At 18.0% G+C, this 19721-nt stretch overlaps 1 protein-coding gene across 2 annotated transcripts in view; it reads left to right on the top strand.

Moving 5' to 3' along the window:
- LOC100870842 (protein rhomboid-like) overlaps positions 1-19721 on the top strand; it is a 244424-nt gene that overhangs the window by 207797 nt on the left and 16906 nt on the right. For both annotated transcript variants that reach the window (XM_086912588.1, XM_012492979.3), the window contains exon 4: positions 6822-6934. In XM_086912588.1, coding sequence (XP_086768714.1) covers positions 6822-6934 — 113 coding nt within the window. The remainder of the gene's footprint in view (positions 1-6821; positions 6935-19721) is intronic.

The following is a 19721-nucleotide window of genomic DNA, read 5'->3' as shown; positions in this document are numbered from 1 at the left end:
TCTTGAAGAATTATATCATAATTTGCTTAATAATTTTCTGATTTTAAAATTTGCGTAAATATTTTTAATAATACTATATTAATACTATATAATATATACTATATAACAATACTATATAATAATTTAATTTTGATACAAAATATCCATATTATGTCCTAATAATTAATTTCATTAAAAATATGTTTTATATATATTGTAATTAAGTTTGTAAGATCTGAATTGATATTTTTTTACTTTATAAATTTTATAAATTAAATTGTAAATTAAATTAAAAGTAAATTGTAAAATTATTTAATGTATTCAATTTTCGTAATAAAACTTTGGATAAATTCAACTAAAATTTAAACTTCTAAATTAATGCAAATTGAACGTTAAAATTTTTACTAATATCTCTTGTAAAATCAGATAGATGCAAATTACTACAACATAAAAATTATTGTAATTTGAAACCAAGATTAGATATATAAAAACTAAGTTATATACATACTTATAATATATAATTTCAATACATTAGGTAAATAAAATAATATTTAATTTCAAACTTTAAGTAAATAAAATGAAATAAATATATATTATTTTTACTATTCTTTGGATATCCTTAAATTTAAAAGTTATAATAAACACAAAAATTTTTATCTAAAAATATCAATTAAAATTTATAATATTAAATTATTAATAATTGAATAAAATTAACAATATTTATTTTATTATATTATTTTATTGAGTTATTAACATTTTCATTAAATAAAGCAAGACAAAATGAAATAGCTCATCATTCATAATCAGCTTCTTCTTTTTCTGTTTCATTTAATGAAAATTTAAATTGTTTATAACTTATAACTAAAATAAATAAATTTCAATCAAAATTTTTGCATATAATTTTTGTATTTATTTGATTTTTAGAATCAATCTTTTAAATATATCTTATAAATATATTAACATTCTATAAATGTTAAATATAATCTCGAAAATCCTATGCCTATACATATGTATAAGTGCATTTTCATTTAAAAATATTAAGCATATTTTTAATAATTATTTAATATTATTATAATATTATAATATTTATAAAATTATAATATTTTTTCTTTTATATAGAAATTTATTAAATTACTAATATTATTAAATTAAATAATATTTTTTTAAATATATATATAACATTTTGGAAAGTATTTAATATTAATTTATTATTAATTAATAATATTAAAAGTTAAAGTTAATATAATTGTGTTAAAATTGATGAATAAACTTGATCAAAACAATAAAATAATGAAATAAAATTATGATTAATATAAAAATTATAATTATATTATATAATACATGATTTCTAGATTAATAATCATTGATTAACGAATAAAAGAAGTAATCAAAGGTTATGATTATTTCAATATTAATTATGAAATATTTATATTTTTAATCATAATTGTCAATAATTCATAATTATAATATATATTTATTATTTTATAATAAAAATACTATGAATATCTTTTTATCAATAGATATTAATTGAAAATATTCAAATTTTATTGTTATTCATTTAAAGTTTGTAAAATATTATATTTTTAATTTTGTTTTACAAATAGATAAATTTATATTTTGAGTGATATTATTCTCAAAATTGAAAAAAATTCATTATACAGAATAATTTTTTGTCCTTTTGGAAAATTTTTTTAAAATTATATAGTATTTCTATAGTAGATAATATTATAGTTTTTTGAAAAATTGTATTAAATTTTCTTTTAATGCTTTAATATAATATAATAATTCGATTATAATTGTATTATTGTAATAAATATATATGTACAATATTCATTCTAATCATACATTTTATAAATATAAATTATAAATTAATAATTGCATATTTAAAAAATTATGCAAGATTATGATATTATTCTCTATAATAATTAATTACTTGATTAATGTTTATAATCATTATGAATATTTTTAGTAATCAACAATAATCATGATAGTTAATTATCTATTATTTAATTGTATTGTTGAGTGTATACCTTTTTTATGCCTTTATATAATACATTTATATACATACATATATACATATTATAATTGAACCTAAATCAGTAGTTATGTAAAGTATCTTATTAACATTTACTTTCTATTGAATTGATAAAGAAATTTCTATTCGAAATAGAACAAAAAGCAAATATGATTATAAAATAATGAAACTTAAACTTGAAAGTACCAAGCTTAATTCAAATATTTTGTCAATTTCTTCTCTTTCTTGTTATATTTCGAGTTCTGTATGTTCTTTTCTGAAACTTGGAACGACTCAAGGTACTTTCTCTCGATACAACGTGAATATTTCAACCAGACTGCTTTTCCGTTAAAAGCTTGTCAGTTTTGTTTCTTTTCTATTCAACGAATGCGTTCGAGAAGAACCGTTGGAATTCCAACACGCGCTTTCGTGGTAACCTAATCGCGAATCCTGAAGCGAGAAAAGAAATGACAACAATGACACTCGTGAACTTATTTGTTCTGTCTCAACAACCGATCGCATTCTTTATTGCGTTGACCACATTACAAATTAGACGCGATGATTCTCAGACTCTTCGAAGATGCAAATTATACGCCTAATAGGCTCACGTTTTCACCGATCGATTCAGTTTGCAGGTCAGGCAATCAAACTCCATTTTGGAATTCCTGTATCGTAACCGTAATTATTTATTTTCTTCGATATGTCATCTATAAAGACTTTTCTTATATTATCTTGAACGAAAACAAAAATATTATGTGCGAGAAATTTTGTATATCTGATTATTTGCATTTAGTACATAGTTGATTTATTATTACCTATCTAAATTATTGCCAAATATCACTATATGAATGTTTTTATAATATAATAAAAATAGTAATAACAATATAATAGAATTATAAAATAAAATATGAATTCATTAAATCATAAGTAATTATTATGTTTGCAAAATTATTCCTAAATTTATAATATACTATTATGGATTTTGGAAAAAGTGTTTTATAAAGTCTTTTCATAAGAATATGAAAGGAAATAATTGTTATAAAGAATCTTATTATATAATTGTTATAAAGAATCTTATTATATAGTTTTTAATAAGTTTAGATAAAAAAATTTTCTATAATAAATTTTCTTTACTGTAAAATAAAATATTATTATTAATCAACTAAATAATCACATAATTTTTTAATTTTTTAATATAACTAAGAAGTCAATTACATCAATATTTAAATTGACTTTTATTATTTCAAAAAATAAAAATTTATATACGAAATTATATATAAATTTATATATAATATTTATTCTGCTTTAATAATAATCAAATACTATATGATATTAAATACTTAATATCTCATATAGATTTTCTTATTATATAATTATTTTAATAAAAATCAATAATAACTTAACAATAAACATAAGTCAACGATTTTAATCTAATTTTTTTGATATTATAATAATTCATGATATTTATTCACATTTTTCATATTAAAGAAATTACAAATTCATTTTTTCAATACAATCACTTTGTAATAATAAATAATATTTAGTTTATAATAATAAATAATATTAGTTTGTAATAATAACACTTCGGACTTAGGAAAAAGATTGTAAGATTATCAAATTAGAAATTTAATATGAAAGATGATAGGAAATGGCAAAACACATCAAACGGATATTATCTCAAAGAGTCTTTCGATATTGTTGAGTGAAGGAGATAATCATCTTACTCTTCGTAAAGGAAAATTTCCTTAGTTGGCAAAATAAAATTCATAATTGCTTTAATTTCACTATCTGTGTACTATTGTCATTGTAATAATTCTAACTCAACAAAGCAAAATTTTTAAGAAAGCATCATTGATCTTATCATTTTTTCGATTTGATTTCTGCTTTTATTTTTTGTCTAATTTGTGTTATAAAAAATAAAAATAATTTTAATTTACCCATCATGATTTTAGACAATGTTCTATCGCGTTAAATGTGAATCAGATTGACTGTCTTTCTTAATTTAAAAGTTATAAATTATTGATCAATTCTTAAGTTTAACGATTGTGAATCAATTCACAATTATCTGTTAACAGTTATCTAATGATTTTGAATTGAATGAATTGAATGAAAATAAAATATATTTTAATATATTATAATATACACTAATATAAAAATTATAAAAAAAAAGACATCAATAATGAAATTTTATCTTATTCTTTTATATATAATTATATAATTATATAATTATTCTTTTTCTATACATATATCTATAATTATATACTATAAAATTTAGTTATATTCAAACTCTTTAATATAATTTTTATAATTTTTACATTAAATATATAATTTTAGCGATTTATTTGTAGATTATATATTATATTATATTATTATATTATTATATGCTATAATATTATGATAATATTATATAGATATTATATAATTAATTATATATTATATATAATGGATATAAAATATATATTATTATATAATATATAATTTAACTTCTAGTTTTTATAAATACAACTGAAATACAATAATCATGATAAATAAATATTTTTTTTAAAATACAATTCATATTTTAATTTTTTATTTTTACTTAATTTTATTAAATAATTAAATAATACATTTATATTAAAAAGTTATCATATACATAATATATGGATCAAATTCTTTAAGGATATATCAGAATTTGATGAAATTTGAGACATGTACATTTCCTCCAAAAAAGAAAAATCTAAAAATATAATTTTTTTTTCATTGATTTTCCTTTTTATTTTCTAGATTATTAAATTTTCATAAAGTTGTAGATATAATATTAGATATAATATAATAAATTAATTTTGATTAAATCATAGAAATGCTTTTCTTTATCTTTATTTTGTATAATATATTTACTATTATAGTACATAATTATTCATGTAAAATTTTGAAAAATTTAAATTAAAAATATATTAAAAATAGGAAAAACATTGGATAAAATATCAAATATTATTTTTTGATTTGTTTACTAATTCGTATCGATTTTCTTTACTATCATCTTTGTATATGAAAAAATTAAAATCACAAATTTATATCTTATCTAATATCTTATTTTAATATCATAAATTAATATCATAAATTAGTAAATAAAAGTTTAAATAACAATAAATAATGGAAAGTAAATTTTGACATTCATAAAAATGAAATGAATCATAAAATGATTTTAATATTTCGTTGTTATGTTGATATTATTTATTCATATAGACATATATAAGATTATCTTCTCAGAATAATTTTTTTAATTTTTCAATATATTTCAAAGTTATATATTACGACAACATATGAAAGAAACAGAATTCATCACAAGATATTTTATTATCTACAATATAAAAAGAAATTATCGATATTCAAAATATTCAAAATTTATATATTCAAAATGTGATGAATATACATAAATTTTCTTTTAGAGTTTAGAAAATTATACAATGTTTTAAAATAGTGAATTTTATATTAACAATAATTGGATAAAATGATAAATAAACTCACAAATTAATTTTTCATCTTATATCAAAGATAAAATTATTTTTTTTATATAAATAATTTTATTGGTATATCATAGAAAAATTAAACTTCTAAAAATCTGCACCGAATGAAATTTTGAACTTTGAAGAATCACTGGAAAACATCTTCTCATATATCAATCTGTTGTCATAGATTACGCTAAATAATCCAAAATGGATCAGTTACAGATTCAAGAAAATAAAAAAAAATATCAATCATATATGATTATTATATAATAAAGAAGGTTATTTTTTTTAAAGTTATTTTTTTATATAAAAAATAAAAAAGTTATTTATTTAAAGTCTTTCTTTTGTCATTCCTTACCTATTTCAAAAATTCAAAGTTGCAAAATTATAATAAAAAATTCATTAAATCCATTACATTCATCAAAACTACAACTCTTCCTTTTTATTTTATTTTTCTTATTATTTTATATTATATCTACTTTTTTCTTATATTTTTCTAAATACAAATAGATTATAATAACAAAATAAATAATCATACATTAAATTTGCGTTACTTTACTATTTATCCTTTTAATAGATATAAATAATTCAAAAAATTTATCTATTTCAAGATTTCTTATTATCATTTTATTATTATAATTTATTTATTTTTTGTATTTATCACATTTTCACAATCATATTTTTTTAACAATAATGATATAAATTGAGATTATATATTATAATATAATATTCTTAAATTATATTTATTTAATATTTATTATTTATTTATTTTATCTCGAAAGTTAAAATTTGCAATATTCGTATCACATTCGATATATATGATGACTGCAATATTGAAATATTAATAGATTAAGTTACATTGAATGAAAAATGAAAATAGAAAACTTACTATATATATGAAACCTTCTATATATATAAAACCTATTTAATATAAATATATATCATTACTAGAAAATATTCTTGAAATAGTTATTATTGCTTCTCATTTTCACTAAAAACAAACTGTTTTATGTTTTAATTAATGAGAATACAATAGCAGAATGATTTTCATTAATAGAAAAATAAATTAAATAATTATGAAACATTCAAAGTATATTAAATAATTATGAAGATATTCAGATTTCAAATCATTTCGATATTTTAATCAGTTAATTAATCAATATAAGATTAAATTTATATTCATTATTTAATTATATTTATATTCATATATGTATACATATATATATATAATAAATATTCTTAAATATTATTTTTGATTGATTTAAATTTATTTTATTAATTTTTTATTCATACGAGTAATAATGAGCATTACGTCAGAAATTTATATGCTTGAATTTCAGATGGCTTCACCTGCTATTTAACTTGGGAGTACAAGTGGTCGTGGGACTTCCCTTAGAAATGGTTCATGGAAGTCTAAGGATCGCGGCCGTTTACATGGCTGGAGTTCTTGCCGGTAAGTAATCATTACTTATTACAAATCTTTACATTTTATTTACAAAGCTAATATAATTCTTCGTTTTAATCACAGTATCTCCAAATTATGTAATGTGATATATATATACAGATTAAAAATATTTGTAAATATAATAATTGATTATTTAATATATTAATCAGATTTCATCATTCACAGATCATTTCTTATTTAATTTATTTATAGTTTTTAAATTTGTGATTATTAATAAAATATAATAAAAAAAAAGTAAAGAGAATAATATATAGTTTAATTTAATGCTCATACTATAAACCATTATCATTATCAACTATTTCGCGAGAATGATGAACTTAAAAAGAAAAAAACGTTTATTGATCATGAAATGCGATAAATCTTAAATCTTTTCTTGATTCAAAAAATATGGCTTACTTCTAATTTTATTTAATTATTACAAATATCGTTTCAATATTATTATTCCATTCAACTTTCAAATATTAAAAGACGTACAAAAAATTATAAATAACTTGTATTCTCATCTTTTTTTTTTTTTTTTTGAGATATGAAATAAGACGAAACAAAAAAAAAATATCTGAAAGAAATAAAATTCTTAACGATTTCAAAGAATAAATGTTATATGATTTATTTTTAAATGAAATTGCTATGTAAATTTATAATATATAAATTTTACTTTAAAAAAGTACCAAATTAACTTGTAAATTTAAAATAAAATTTAATAGATGATATTATCAAATTCAAATTTCAAGAATACGAATTCTTCATTGTAAATATATATGTAATATATAAACCTAATATATAATTATGAATATATAATATACATATATATATATATATATATATATATATATATATATATATATATATATATATTATATACATATATATATATACATTACATTTTGTATATTTCAACATATTATATCTGAATATATATGTTTTTTGAACTTATTTTGAATTTATTCACATTTTTAGAAATGCAAATAATGTAAATAGAAATCTTAGGATATCTATTTTTAATAAATGAATAAATTATTTATTAATAAATGAATAAATCATTAATAATATACGTTTTTAAAAAAATGTTACTACTTAATTAAGTCAACATATTTCATATTTCTTTTATTATACAAAATTATAAATTAATTAATTAATCAATTATATATAATCTATTAATAATTATCTATTTTTCATTTTTAAATTTAGAATTTAGAAACAATAAATTTAGAATTAAAAATAAATTTACATCTTGAAAGCAATGAATTTATTTAACATATCTATATCATGAAAATGATAGTGTTTAATCATCAAAGGATCGTAATAATAATAATTCAAATAATCATAATTTCATCGCATATCAACGCTTATATACATGACGAATGAGAAAATCAAAATGAAAGAAAATTCGTATTATAGATAAAAAAGAAGAAAATGGCATACAAGAATATAATTCATTGTCAATAAAATGCAATTAAAACTTGTCCTAAATGTATTTAATATTAGTTCGCGATACGAGACTTGTCAATAGTTGCATGCGTAATTATACGCTGGCATGTAATGTTACCAATATTCGCAATAATATTCCTGAATTTAAATCATTTGACGATTCTCACCCGCATAAATATTCGGCAGCGCAGCTGCAATTGCCATCCAACGACTCTATTTCTTTTCTGTAATACAATTTGTCCCTCTTTCCATTTACCATGTTCAGGATTTTCCAGTGAAACGTGTTTTTACTTTTCCTCATGCTTACTTCTACTTCCTTTTCTTCTTATCTGCTTCCTTTTGCATTGGTGATCTTGCTGTAAAGTAAAAGAACATTGGTGGGATTTTGTTATACATTTAATATGTTTACATCAGATGATCAAGAAAATTCTGATATATCTTTTTATGATATGAAAATATATAATAAAATGATTAATCATTTATGAAATGTAATTAATGTTCTTCTATAAACAGATTATAAATGATTGCAAATGATTTAAAAAAATTGGAGATAAATTAGAAATATACATCTTTGCACATACCTGCTATATTCAATTACAATGAATTTATAAAGTATTTTTGAAAAAGTTGCAACAAAATTTATAAAGAAAAATTTGAAACATCTATATTTTTTTTACTTTTTTATAATTTTTTACTTTTTTAATATTCTTTTTTTAGATTATTATATATATATGTTTGTTAAAGTTGAATTATCTCAAAAAAACAAAATTGATGAAAAGTTTTTTTATTTCTTGAACTCATTATATATATGTATAAAATTAGTATATTAAGTATTTAATTTAGTTTTAATAAAAATCTCAAGTATCCGAAAGAACATTTATAATATATTAAGATTTGATAAATCAGATAATTAAAATTCGGGAAGAAATAATTTATTAAAAATATAATTTTTATTCAAATTACTTTCTTTTACAATTTTTTTCACATTTTGTATATATTCGTTTAATTCATTTAAAAATAATATGTGTGAAATCTAATGATTATCAGTCTCAACAAATAGTAAGTAATTAACAAAAAAAATTATAGAAATAAAAATTCAAAAAGAGAATATAAATATTTAATATTAGAAAATATCGAATAGATTAAAATCCTGGATAAGATGCTAACTGTATTTACTTATAATTTTCATTTCTATTAAAAAAAAAATTGTATAAAAATAATTAATATAGTAAATAACAAGCATTTTTTATACATTTCATATATTTTTCTTTTTTCCAAAAAATAAAAAATAAAACTTTCTTGATTGCTTAATTATATTATATTTTTATTTATTAATTTAATTATATAATATATAATTATATTATATGTACATAATCTAATATCATAATCTCTAATATTATATCTTTTATTATTTTATTAGAAATATAAAATAATTATTCTTTAAAATAATATATTAAATCAATAGTTAATTTTAACTTGTAATAACATATATATGTGTGTGTGTGTGTATATATATATAGATAACATATGTATAACGTATAGTATTAACAATTAAAATTGTATGAACTTATATATATTAATATTTATTTATATTATATTATATTATTATGTATTTATATTTATATTTGTATTATATATTTATTTATATTATATTATTATCTATTATAATTAATTTATTTTTATATTAAATAGATTATATTAAAAATAACACTTTCATTTAATAATCTTAATATTATTCATTATTGTCAATGTTCCTCCAGTTTACAATATTGTCGTTTCGGCTTTTTTCCCATTATTTTGCGTTTATCTCTCACGCAAGTAAATTATAGAACTTTAGGTGGAAAAGAGAGAAAAAGGTAGAATTTCGCATTTCTCTCTGTATTCGTGTATATCCATAGAAACACATGATATACACGTAACAGAGCAAAGAGAAGAGTCGGGTTGCACATTCATGTAAACCTAATTGCCATTTGCATAAATTCGATTAGACTCAGATCCCGGGTTATTAGCAGTCATGAAAGTAAAACGTTACAAAATAGGACGCATGAATAATAAACTCCCGAAAAGAAATTTGGGATAAACTGGACATTGTAAATGCGGAAAATTGTAATGTTGCGACCAGCAAAATAGACAGAGAGCGAAATCCAAATCACGGTTAAAAATCACAAAGAAAAAATTAATAAAAAGAATAGAGAAAAAGGAGGATTTCTTTTTAAGAAAAAATAAAGAAATAATTGAATGAAGATTATGTAGAAAATATTAGATTCCGTTATTGTTAATCAATAGAATGTAAATGATAATACATTTATGGAAAATTATATTTTTTTTGTTAATTTATTTTACAAATTTTTTTTGTATTTTGCATTTTTATTTTGTATGAAATTTTTGTTTCATTTGAAAATTTCTAATTAATCGATTGCTTCCTTAATAACTTAATAATCGATTATCAATTTTTTTTATAAGATCAAATTTATTATTTTATTACTTGTTAATTGGAATAAATGTATAGAAAATATAAAAAAATATATTATATTGATTTCAAAGTTAGAAGAGCTAATTATATAGTATAAAAATACTAAAAAAGTTTTTTCATGTTATCATTTTATAATGATAATAAATTATCATGCGAATAAATTATTATTGTAATTTATTTCCGTTATCATTAGAAGAATCAATCTGAAGATGTTATGTCATTTTCGTGCAACTCTAAACTATAATTGTAGAGTTGACTACAATTGAAATTGATATAGTTCGTCTGATATCTCATGATATGTATCAATATGTTCGCAAAAGTATCTGTAATAAAATTCGTTTTAAAGTTCTTTGCAAGTTTTTATCGGCTTCTGCCCATTTACCATTTTTTGCAAAAATCGAACATAGCGATAGCTTGTCTTGGGGACACCATGACAAGATTACTTCGTATACATTGCGGTCATGTCGATGTAATGCGATTTTAACCAAATAATAATATTTATATATTTTTTTCATTCCTCTTTTTTTCTTTTCGCTTTGGTTCTTTTCACGTTTGATAATTATGCATTATTTTTTATTTTTATTATTGTCACATATTTGTGTTTTTGCTTTTTATTCTTCTCTTATTTTATTTTTATTTATTCAGCGATTCTCAAATTTGTTCTATTTGTTAATTGATTAATTAATAACTTGTTTTGTAATTGAATTAGATAAAAAAATTTATAATGTAATATAATATAAACATTATATTTTTAGAAATACATTATCTATAAGTACTATACATCAATTATTGATATACAAAAATATTTATTAAAATAAATATGAAAATTATTAACTACTTATTATCAGTAATCAATAATATTAAAGATAATTGAAATTGCAATGCTTTTCTGATTTTACATATTTCATTTTTTCAATATATTTTATTTAACTATTTTTCTTTAATTTTAAAAATGCAATTCAAATTGTTATAAATCCTCTAATTCAATATAATATCAACATTAAATGTTTTGTACATATTAGTACTAACAAATTCATCTAATAATGAAATAAATTATAATCTTAATTATATTGTTGTTGTATTATATTGAATAAAAATTTTTTTTATAATTTTTTAATTTTGTTATATATAAATTAAAACATCTATCAAATGCATATTTAATTTTTTATTGATCTATAAACATAATAGAATTATATCAGACTTACAACAGTTTAATAATTTTATGATTATCTTATAATTTGCATTATGTTGTATTGTATCACAAAATTTAATTCATTATAATAAATATATGAATATAATAAATAAATTATATTCATAATAATATTATAAATGAATATCTTAAGTAAAAATAATATATTTTTTTATTTTTACATAAAAAATTTATTTACAATTATCATTGTAAATAAATAATATCTGAATAGTAATGAAAGATTTTTTTTTCAATTTTTATTATTAAGTTTCTATTTATTAATTTATAATATTAAAATGCCATATGAAATTATAATTTTATTTTAATTTCTTATTCTATATAATTATTAATTTTAATATTATTCACATATATTACTGAAAAATCGATTATTAGTTAAAAAAAAAAAAACAAAATATTTATCATTTTATCCAATATATTATGATTATCTTCTAGATATCATTTTTATTTTCTAAGCATATATCTTCAATTGTTCATCAATTATTTGCTAAATATTTAATAATTATTGTAGATAAAAAATATTAAATATAAAAAATACATATCAAATATAATATTGTGAAAATTGATAATCTTAAATATACTTTTTAATCTCATAGTAATACATTGATTTCGTTTTATTGTTAATACAATTGGATCACTATAATTCTATAATTTTTATAATTCAAAAATTCTTTAAAAATACAATTTCTTCATTCTTTTTCGCTCTATTACGCCATGAAAACTTTTACATACATACACAGTATATATGCACAAATCGAAATACAAATTTAAATTACTTTATCACATATTCAAAATAATTTATTTTATTAAAATATTTTATTAATCGAAGTTTATCTTATAATTTACATATATATATTTTTCATTATTATTATTTCCTTTTTTTCACCTTTAAAAACAAAAATTTAAAGAATATAATTTTCGAATTTTCTTTTTCTTTAAATCTTTAAAATTGAAAAAAATTAACTTTTACAAATTTAAATTCAAATTTGAAGTTTTTTTTTTTTTTAATCTTATTTAAAAACTTTATTTGAATCGTAATACTCGAAAATATTGAATTTTGAAGTTACCTACGATATTGAATTGTATGAATAGTAATTGAGCCAATCTATTTATATCTATCACGTTCATTTTAATTAATTTTTTTATATATTCTTATTTTATTTTATTCATTTATATTCTTTCATAACAATTATTATTTCCAAAATACATAGAAAATTAGTAAAATAAAAAAGATAGATTTTCTAGAAAGATAGAGGAAAAATATATTAATACGAGTTGGAAGAATAATTTTCAGATAAACGAGCTTAATTTCCGAGTAATTTCATTCATTCCAGTTTACTTTTGACTGCTTGTATAAGGCTTCGTGTCGCAGAATCATCGGCGCCATGCCGATTGCGTGACATGGACAATTATACAATGATATCTGCATGTCGCCACGTAATGTTCTCATATATGTGATGCATTTTGCATGCGCAACGGAAGACGACGGTATCCCCGATGCTAGACGTCTGTCTAGCCTTCCCTTCCTCGAAACCCTTCAGCGCCGTTATTTGCCTTCGAGCTTCCCTTTGCTAATTTATACTCTTGTTCTGTTAACTTTACTCAAGTTGCAATTTTTTTATATGCATCTTTTCCTTTTGTTTTTATCGCTTTAAGATTCTTCTTTCGAATTACATTTGTGGAATTGAATTAATCCTTTGTCTCAATATTGAAGCAAGAAATATTTCGTTTAAAGTTTCATGTAGTAGACAATAAAAAATAAAAAATAATAAAAAGATAAAAATATTCAAAGTTTTGTAAAATAATAAAATTTGCGATATGTAGCTTTCAAAATTATAAGACATTTTTTATTTTTACATTGAAAATTTATAACATCGAATTCTGAAAAATATTATTTTAAAGCAAAAGATTTTGTAGTCTATATGTGTTTTTATAGTCTTATCTGACTGTACATATAAACTGACTATTATTATTTATTAATAAATGTGATAATATTATTGATAAAAATGAAATATAACTACCTATACTATATACCTATACTATATTATATTACTATAAGTAACCTTTATTTAAATAAATACAAATACGTGATTGCAAGATTTCAAAAATTTCATTTTTTTTACGCATAATTTATTAATTTTAGTTTTTTAATTTCTAATATGATATACTTTCTGTAAATAAATTTTCGAATAATTATATTTTTCTTTTCATTTTATTGGACATAAAAATGAAATTCTGTATTTTTCGATACTTATTAAAGTTTTTTTTATTTCTTATATTTTTAAATATAATTAAATATATATATATTGATAGAAATTTCATAAAATAAAATCAAAAAAAAATTTTTCATTACTAACAATATCATTTATTATATATATTAGTATATATAATACAATATATTTATATCATATTATACAATATTGTAAAAATATCTATACTTCATATTGATATTTATATATTTTCTAACTCAGTAATAAAACAATTTTTAAATTTGGCATTTAAATTTGATCTATATATCTGAAGTTACTATCGACTTTTAAAACAAAAGAAAAAAAAATTAAATAAAAAAAACACAAAGAGAATGTATTAATTTTTTCTTAATTATATCTTATTAACTCTTTCATTGAGTAATCTTGAATTAATTTAGTTTTATACATACTATACGTGAAAAATCTATTTATTAATAATTAAATCTTATGGAATTATATAATTAAAGAAGAATTAATTTTTCTTTTTGTTTTCTATGATTTCTGATTTGTAAATTTCATATAATCTATAATTCGAAAATTTTATAAATAAATTGAAGTTATTAATTAATACTTCATTACATAAATTAAAAAAGAAGTTTAAATTCATTTTCTAACATCTTTAATGAAATATATTCAATCTGATTGTATAGTAAAAATAAAAGTAATTCCATCATTTGTCTCGGTTCAACTAACTGATTCAATATAAAATGATGTTTTGATTATAAATATTATTTGATTAATATGAGAAAAATAGAATCAAAAATTTGAAATATAATATTTAAATTAGTAATTAATATAAATAAATTAATAAATTGTATATAAATTAATAAATTAATAATTTGATCATTATTTTTGATGAAATGTATTGTAATAAAATAACGATTGTACCTCATACCAAAGTTTTATTTTAAATATTATATTTCAATTTTAAAATTTTATTTCTATTTTTATTTTTATGTTTATAATGGAATAATTTAGTAACAATGTAATTTTAATTATGGGATGTATTTTATGAATTAAAAATAAACAATAATATTTCAATGTAGAAGACGATAATTACAATATTAATTATTAAATAATTTACATTAATTGACACAAACGAAAAATTTTTTAAGTTTTCAAGAATTGATTTTTTTTTTAAGTTTAAATTTTTTATATTATTCTATCTAATTATAATTTGATTAAATATGTAAAAACTTTAATCAAAGAATAATAAATATATTCAGAAATTTTTGAGAAGTTTTTTAAAAATTATTGATATTTAATGTTTGATAATTTAAAACTAATATATTTGAATAATTTTTATTATTTTGTTATTATTTATATACAAACGAATATAAACGAAAACGAGAACAAACAAAAAGATTATAAATTTTTCGTTTATGATGGAAAATCGATTTTTATTTTTTCTTTTTTTTTTCTTTTTTTTTTTTTTTTTTTTTTCATTTTCCCATTGTTGCTCCTTTTTTCTCAACGAATCGTTATGCTCCATTTCAACTCTTGTATTTTTCTTTTTGTCTTTGTCGTTTTTTATATCGGATTTTCAACCATTTGTTTAACCTGTGTTATTCTATTTGCTCTCTATTTTCTTTTTCAATTTGTGTACACTATTGTCTTTTATTCTGCTCGGTGTTCTCAATGATTTAATCAATTTTTTTTATCTCTGTCTTTCTTACCAATTCGTGTTAATTTTATCGAGTTTTTTAATCTGTTCCCAGTGTGTCGTTTCCATTTTCTCTGTTATATTCGTTTTTTCGGTTTTCTACGATGTAATACATGTTCATGAATTGCAAATATTCCTGGTAATATTTTAAAGCAAGAACCGTTGAAATGTTACTTTGTTTCATTTATGCATAGATAACTTTTAATATACATAACATTCTTATAATATTACCACGTGAATAAATACGGAATATAATTTTAATGTTTATTCGAAAATTTTTTTAAAAAAAGTCCTTTAAGAGATATACGTTAATATAATTTTAATAAATATTGCAATTTATTTAAATTTTTAAATTAATTGTTATTGATAATAATTCTTAATTTTAGATAAACTTATTTGTTGACTAATTCTATTTTTTTTTAAATTTGATATTTGATGTTTGATAATTGATTATGAAATCAATTATAGAATCATTTATGAAATATATATGATAGTACTTATTTTGTAACATTATTTTGATTATAAAAATGCAATTCATATGTAAAATAGATACTTAAATATCGTAGACAGTAGTTCTAGTGTTAATATATTCGTAGTCAAAATTGATTACTTAAAATTGATTACAAAATTGATTAATCTATTGAAAAAAATAAATAGTTAAAAATTTCAAATAAAGGTATTTTAAGGTAATTATTTATTAAAATACATAGCTATTATAATTGATTTGTTGTAAATATAACCTCGGCCGTTTGACATTACAGTTATTATATTATTTAAGATTATTGGATATTTTGAATAATAATTTATTGAAATAACTTTATTCTTAACTTTAATTTATTAAATTATTAAATTATTAAATTTATGTTCATTTATCTTCATTTATGTAGTATATCTTTATCAATTCTAAATTTATTTGATTCAGAGCAAACGCAAAAATTGAATATAAAAATCTCCCTAACAAAAAATTGCTTAAAATTGATCTAACAAAAAATTAAATTGTTTAATAAATAAATGTCATCCAAATTTTTTATACCAACTTTAGCTAAAAGTATTCCATGTATATATTAATTATTATATCAAGCATTGTTGTGCTGAAAAATAATTTCTTTCTCATAATGATTTTTTTTTTATAAAAATTGTATTCTACTATTTATTTAATTTTTTATTATAAATCACAATTAGAATAATTTAATATGCTTACAAAATGATTTCTTGAAATTAATTTATTAGGCTTTTTAAATGATATTATTTATGGAATAATCTAATATTTTCTATTTTTTAATTAGAATTTTTCTTTTAATTCATCTAAAATTTAAAAATTAACTAATAATAATTATATAAATAATTTCCTCATAGAAATTTTTTAATATTAACAATTATTAATTAATTAACAATTTATTAATTTAATATTTAAAATGCATGTATGATATAAAATTTTTGCATAATTCATAAAAAGATTCATGTATCATTTATTTTATTTGCGAGAAGGTAAAACATTTCATTCGTAATATTGGAATAGTTATATATACATATAGTAACTTGCGAATCTATGTACTATTTTCTGCCAAGAGAACGATCATTGATTTTCTATCATACTTCTAGATATTTGTTCATCAGCAAACGTTAAATTGAAAATTCCAAGAATATAACTTGTACACACGAAACTAGGAAAAAAAGTTTTCCTAGTATTTTCCAACTATTGATAGGATTTTATTTTTTTTCTCTCTACTATTTTTCATTTTCTATTTTTTTTCGTTCTTTACGTTTATTTAAAGAAAAAGAATAGATCGTTATTATTCACACTTCTAATCACATCAATATTATTTTCTTTCTTATCATATCTTTATGTTTGATATTCATTGCAGAGTAAAATAGAAAATTTCTTAACTTTTTGAAAATAAAATATTTTTTAATTTTTTAAATAAATTAAATAAATGTACTTTATTTATATTATTATTATGATATAGCGTAAAATTAGTAATGAAAAAAAACATAATAAAATAAAAACAATATTGAATCCTTGGATAATTGACGGAATGAATCATTTACATTACATTAATAATAAAAAAAGTATATATTTCAAAATGGATTAAATTGTTTAAAATTAGACCAAACATATTTTTTTTTAATGTTGAAAGAACTAATTTATAAGATAATTTATTAGGTAATAAAAAAAATTTTTTAAATTGTTATTTGTCAGAATAAAAAAAAGTAGTAGTTATGATATTTAATTTTTTATCTTAACCTATAATAAAGATTTATAAGATGAATATCTTATAAAAATTAATATAACATCTAAGTAATATACACAAAATTAAATCGATACACATTATCACTACATCGTAATATAAACATTAAAATCGATTAATATTCCTATGCTGCAAATAATCAAAAATATTCACAGTTTATATTTTTTCATAATTTTCGATTTATAATTGTATTAAAAATTTTTCACATTTTTCAATAGGTTTATATCAATCAATTTCGATGAAATTTTGTATATGTACATAATTTATTATTAGCAAGATATATATATATACTTATATATATAGAAAAAAGCATGTCTTTATTATAGATAAAAAAGTTAAAAATCGTAATCCTTACTTTTTTCTTTATAGTTCTGATCAATAGAAATATAAAAAATTTTTTTACATTATGTAGTAAACTAATCTTTTATATATCAAAAAAAAATTCATTTTATTAGGTTCAATTTTAAAAAAAATTATTAAAGAGTGTATAAATACTTTTACTTTCCTTCATTGTATGAAACATGCTACTATATATTTCAGAAATAATTTCTGTCTAAAATCGTTTAGATATTAAGATATTATTAACAAAAATTATATTAAAATATAATATTTAAAAAAAGAAAAAACAAATTTAAAAAAGTTATTTATTATTTTTTTAATGACTTAATTGATTTCTTTAATACATAATACATAATTCTCTAAATATTAATTAGATTATTAATTTTCAAAAGAAAATTGTAAAAATAAAACTAAACATTTTTTGCATTATATAAAATTGGTAGCAAAAGAGAAGTTTATTATATTAATTATAAAATAACTTTAAATATCAGGACACGATAGAATTGATAGATAGATGTTATATTATTGAAATTTTATAAATCATAAATTTAAGATTTTTTTACAATTTTACAAAGATTGTTTTATTTCAATAAACTCTCTTGTATAAAATTAATAAACTTGATAATAAATACCATAATAAATATTATAATTAAATTAATATATAATTTAATTAATAAAATTAAATTAGTATATAAATTATTATAATATATATTATATATATATTAAATATATATTATATATATATTATAATATATATAATAAGTAAAAAAAATTATAAATTATAATAAATAAGTTGTAATTATTAATCGAAAGAAATGCAATATTTTTTTTTGTTTTCAAGATCAATTTATTCATGAAAAGATTAATTTTATCGTAGCTATAATCGTTAATACATTAAAAAATTAAATACATATTAAATATATAAAATTACAAAATATATAATAATTCTGAATATTAGTATATAAATTTAGTAATAAATACTAGTATATTTATTTTCAAAGAAAATTTATAATTCAAGAATTATAAACATCACATTATATATCAATTGATATAAAATTAGTAATGAAAAAAAAATTTGAAGAGAGTAACAGAAACAATATTTGATAATAAATAAATAAAATATTCATTATTAAGAAAATTATAAGAAAATTTTTAAATTTAAGAAAA

Source organism: Apis florea, unplaced genomic scaffold (genome assembly GCF_048593485.1).
Source record: "Apis florea isolate Af1SG1 unplaced genomic scaffold, ASM4859348v1 contig_3391_pilon, whole genome shotgun sequence".
NCBI lineage: Eukaryota > Metazoa > Arthropoda > Insecta > Hymenoptera > Apidae > Apis > Apis florea.
Note: the sequence above shows the minus strand (reverse complement) of the source record. Positions and strands in the feature narration are given on the sequence as shown.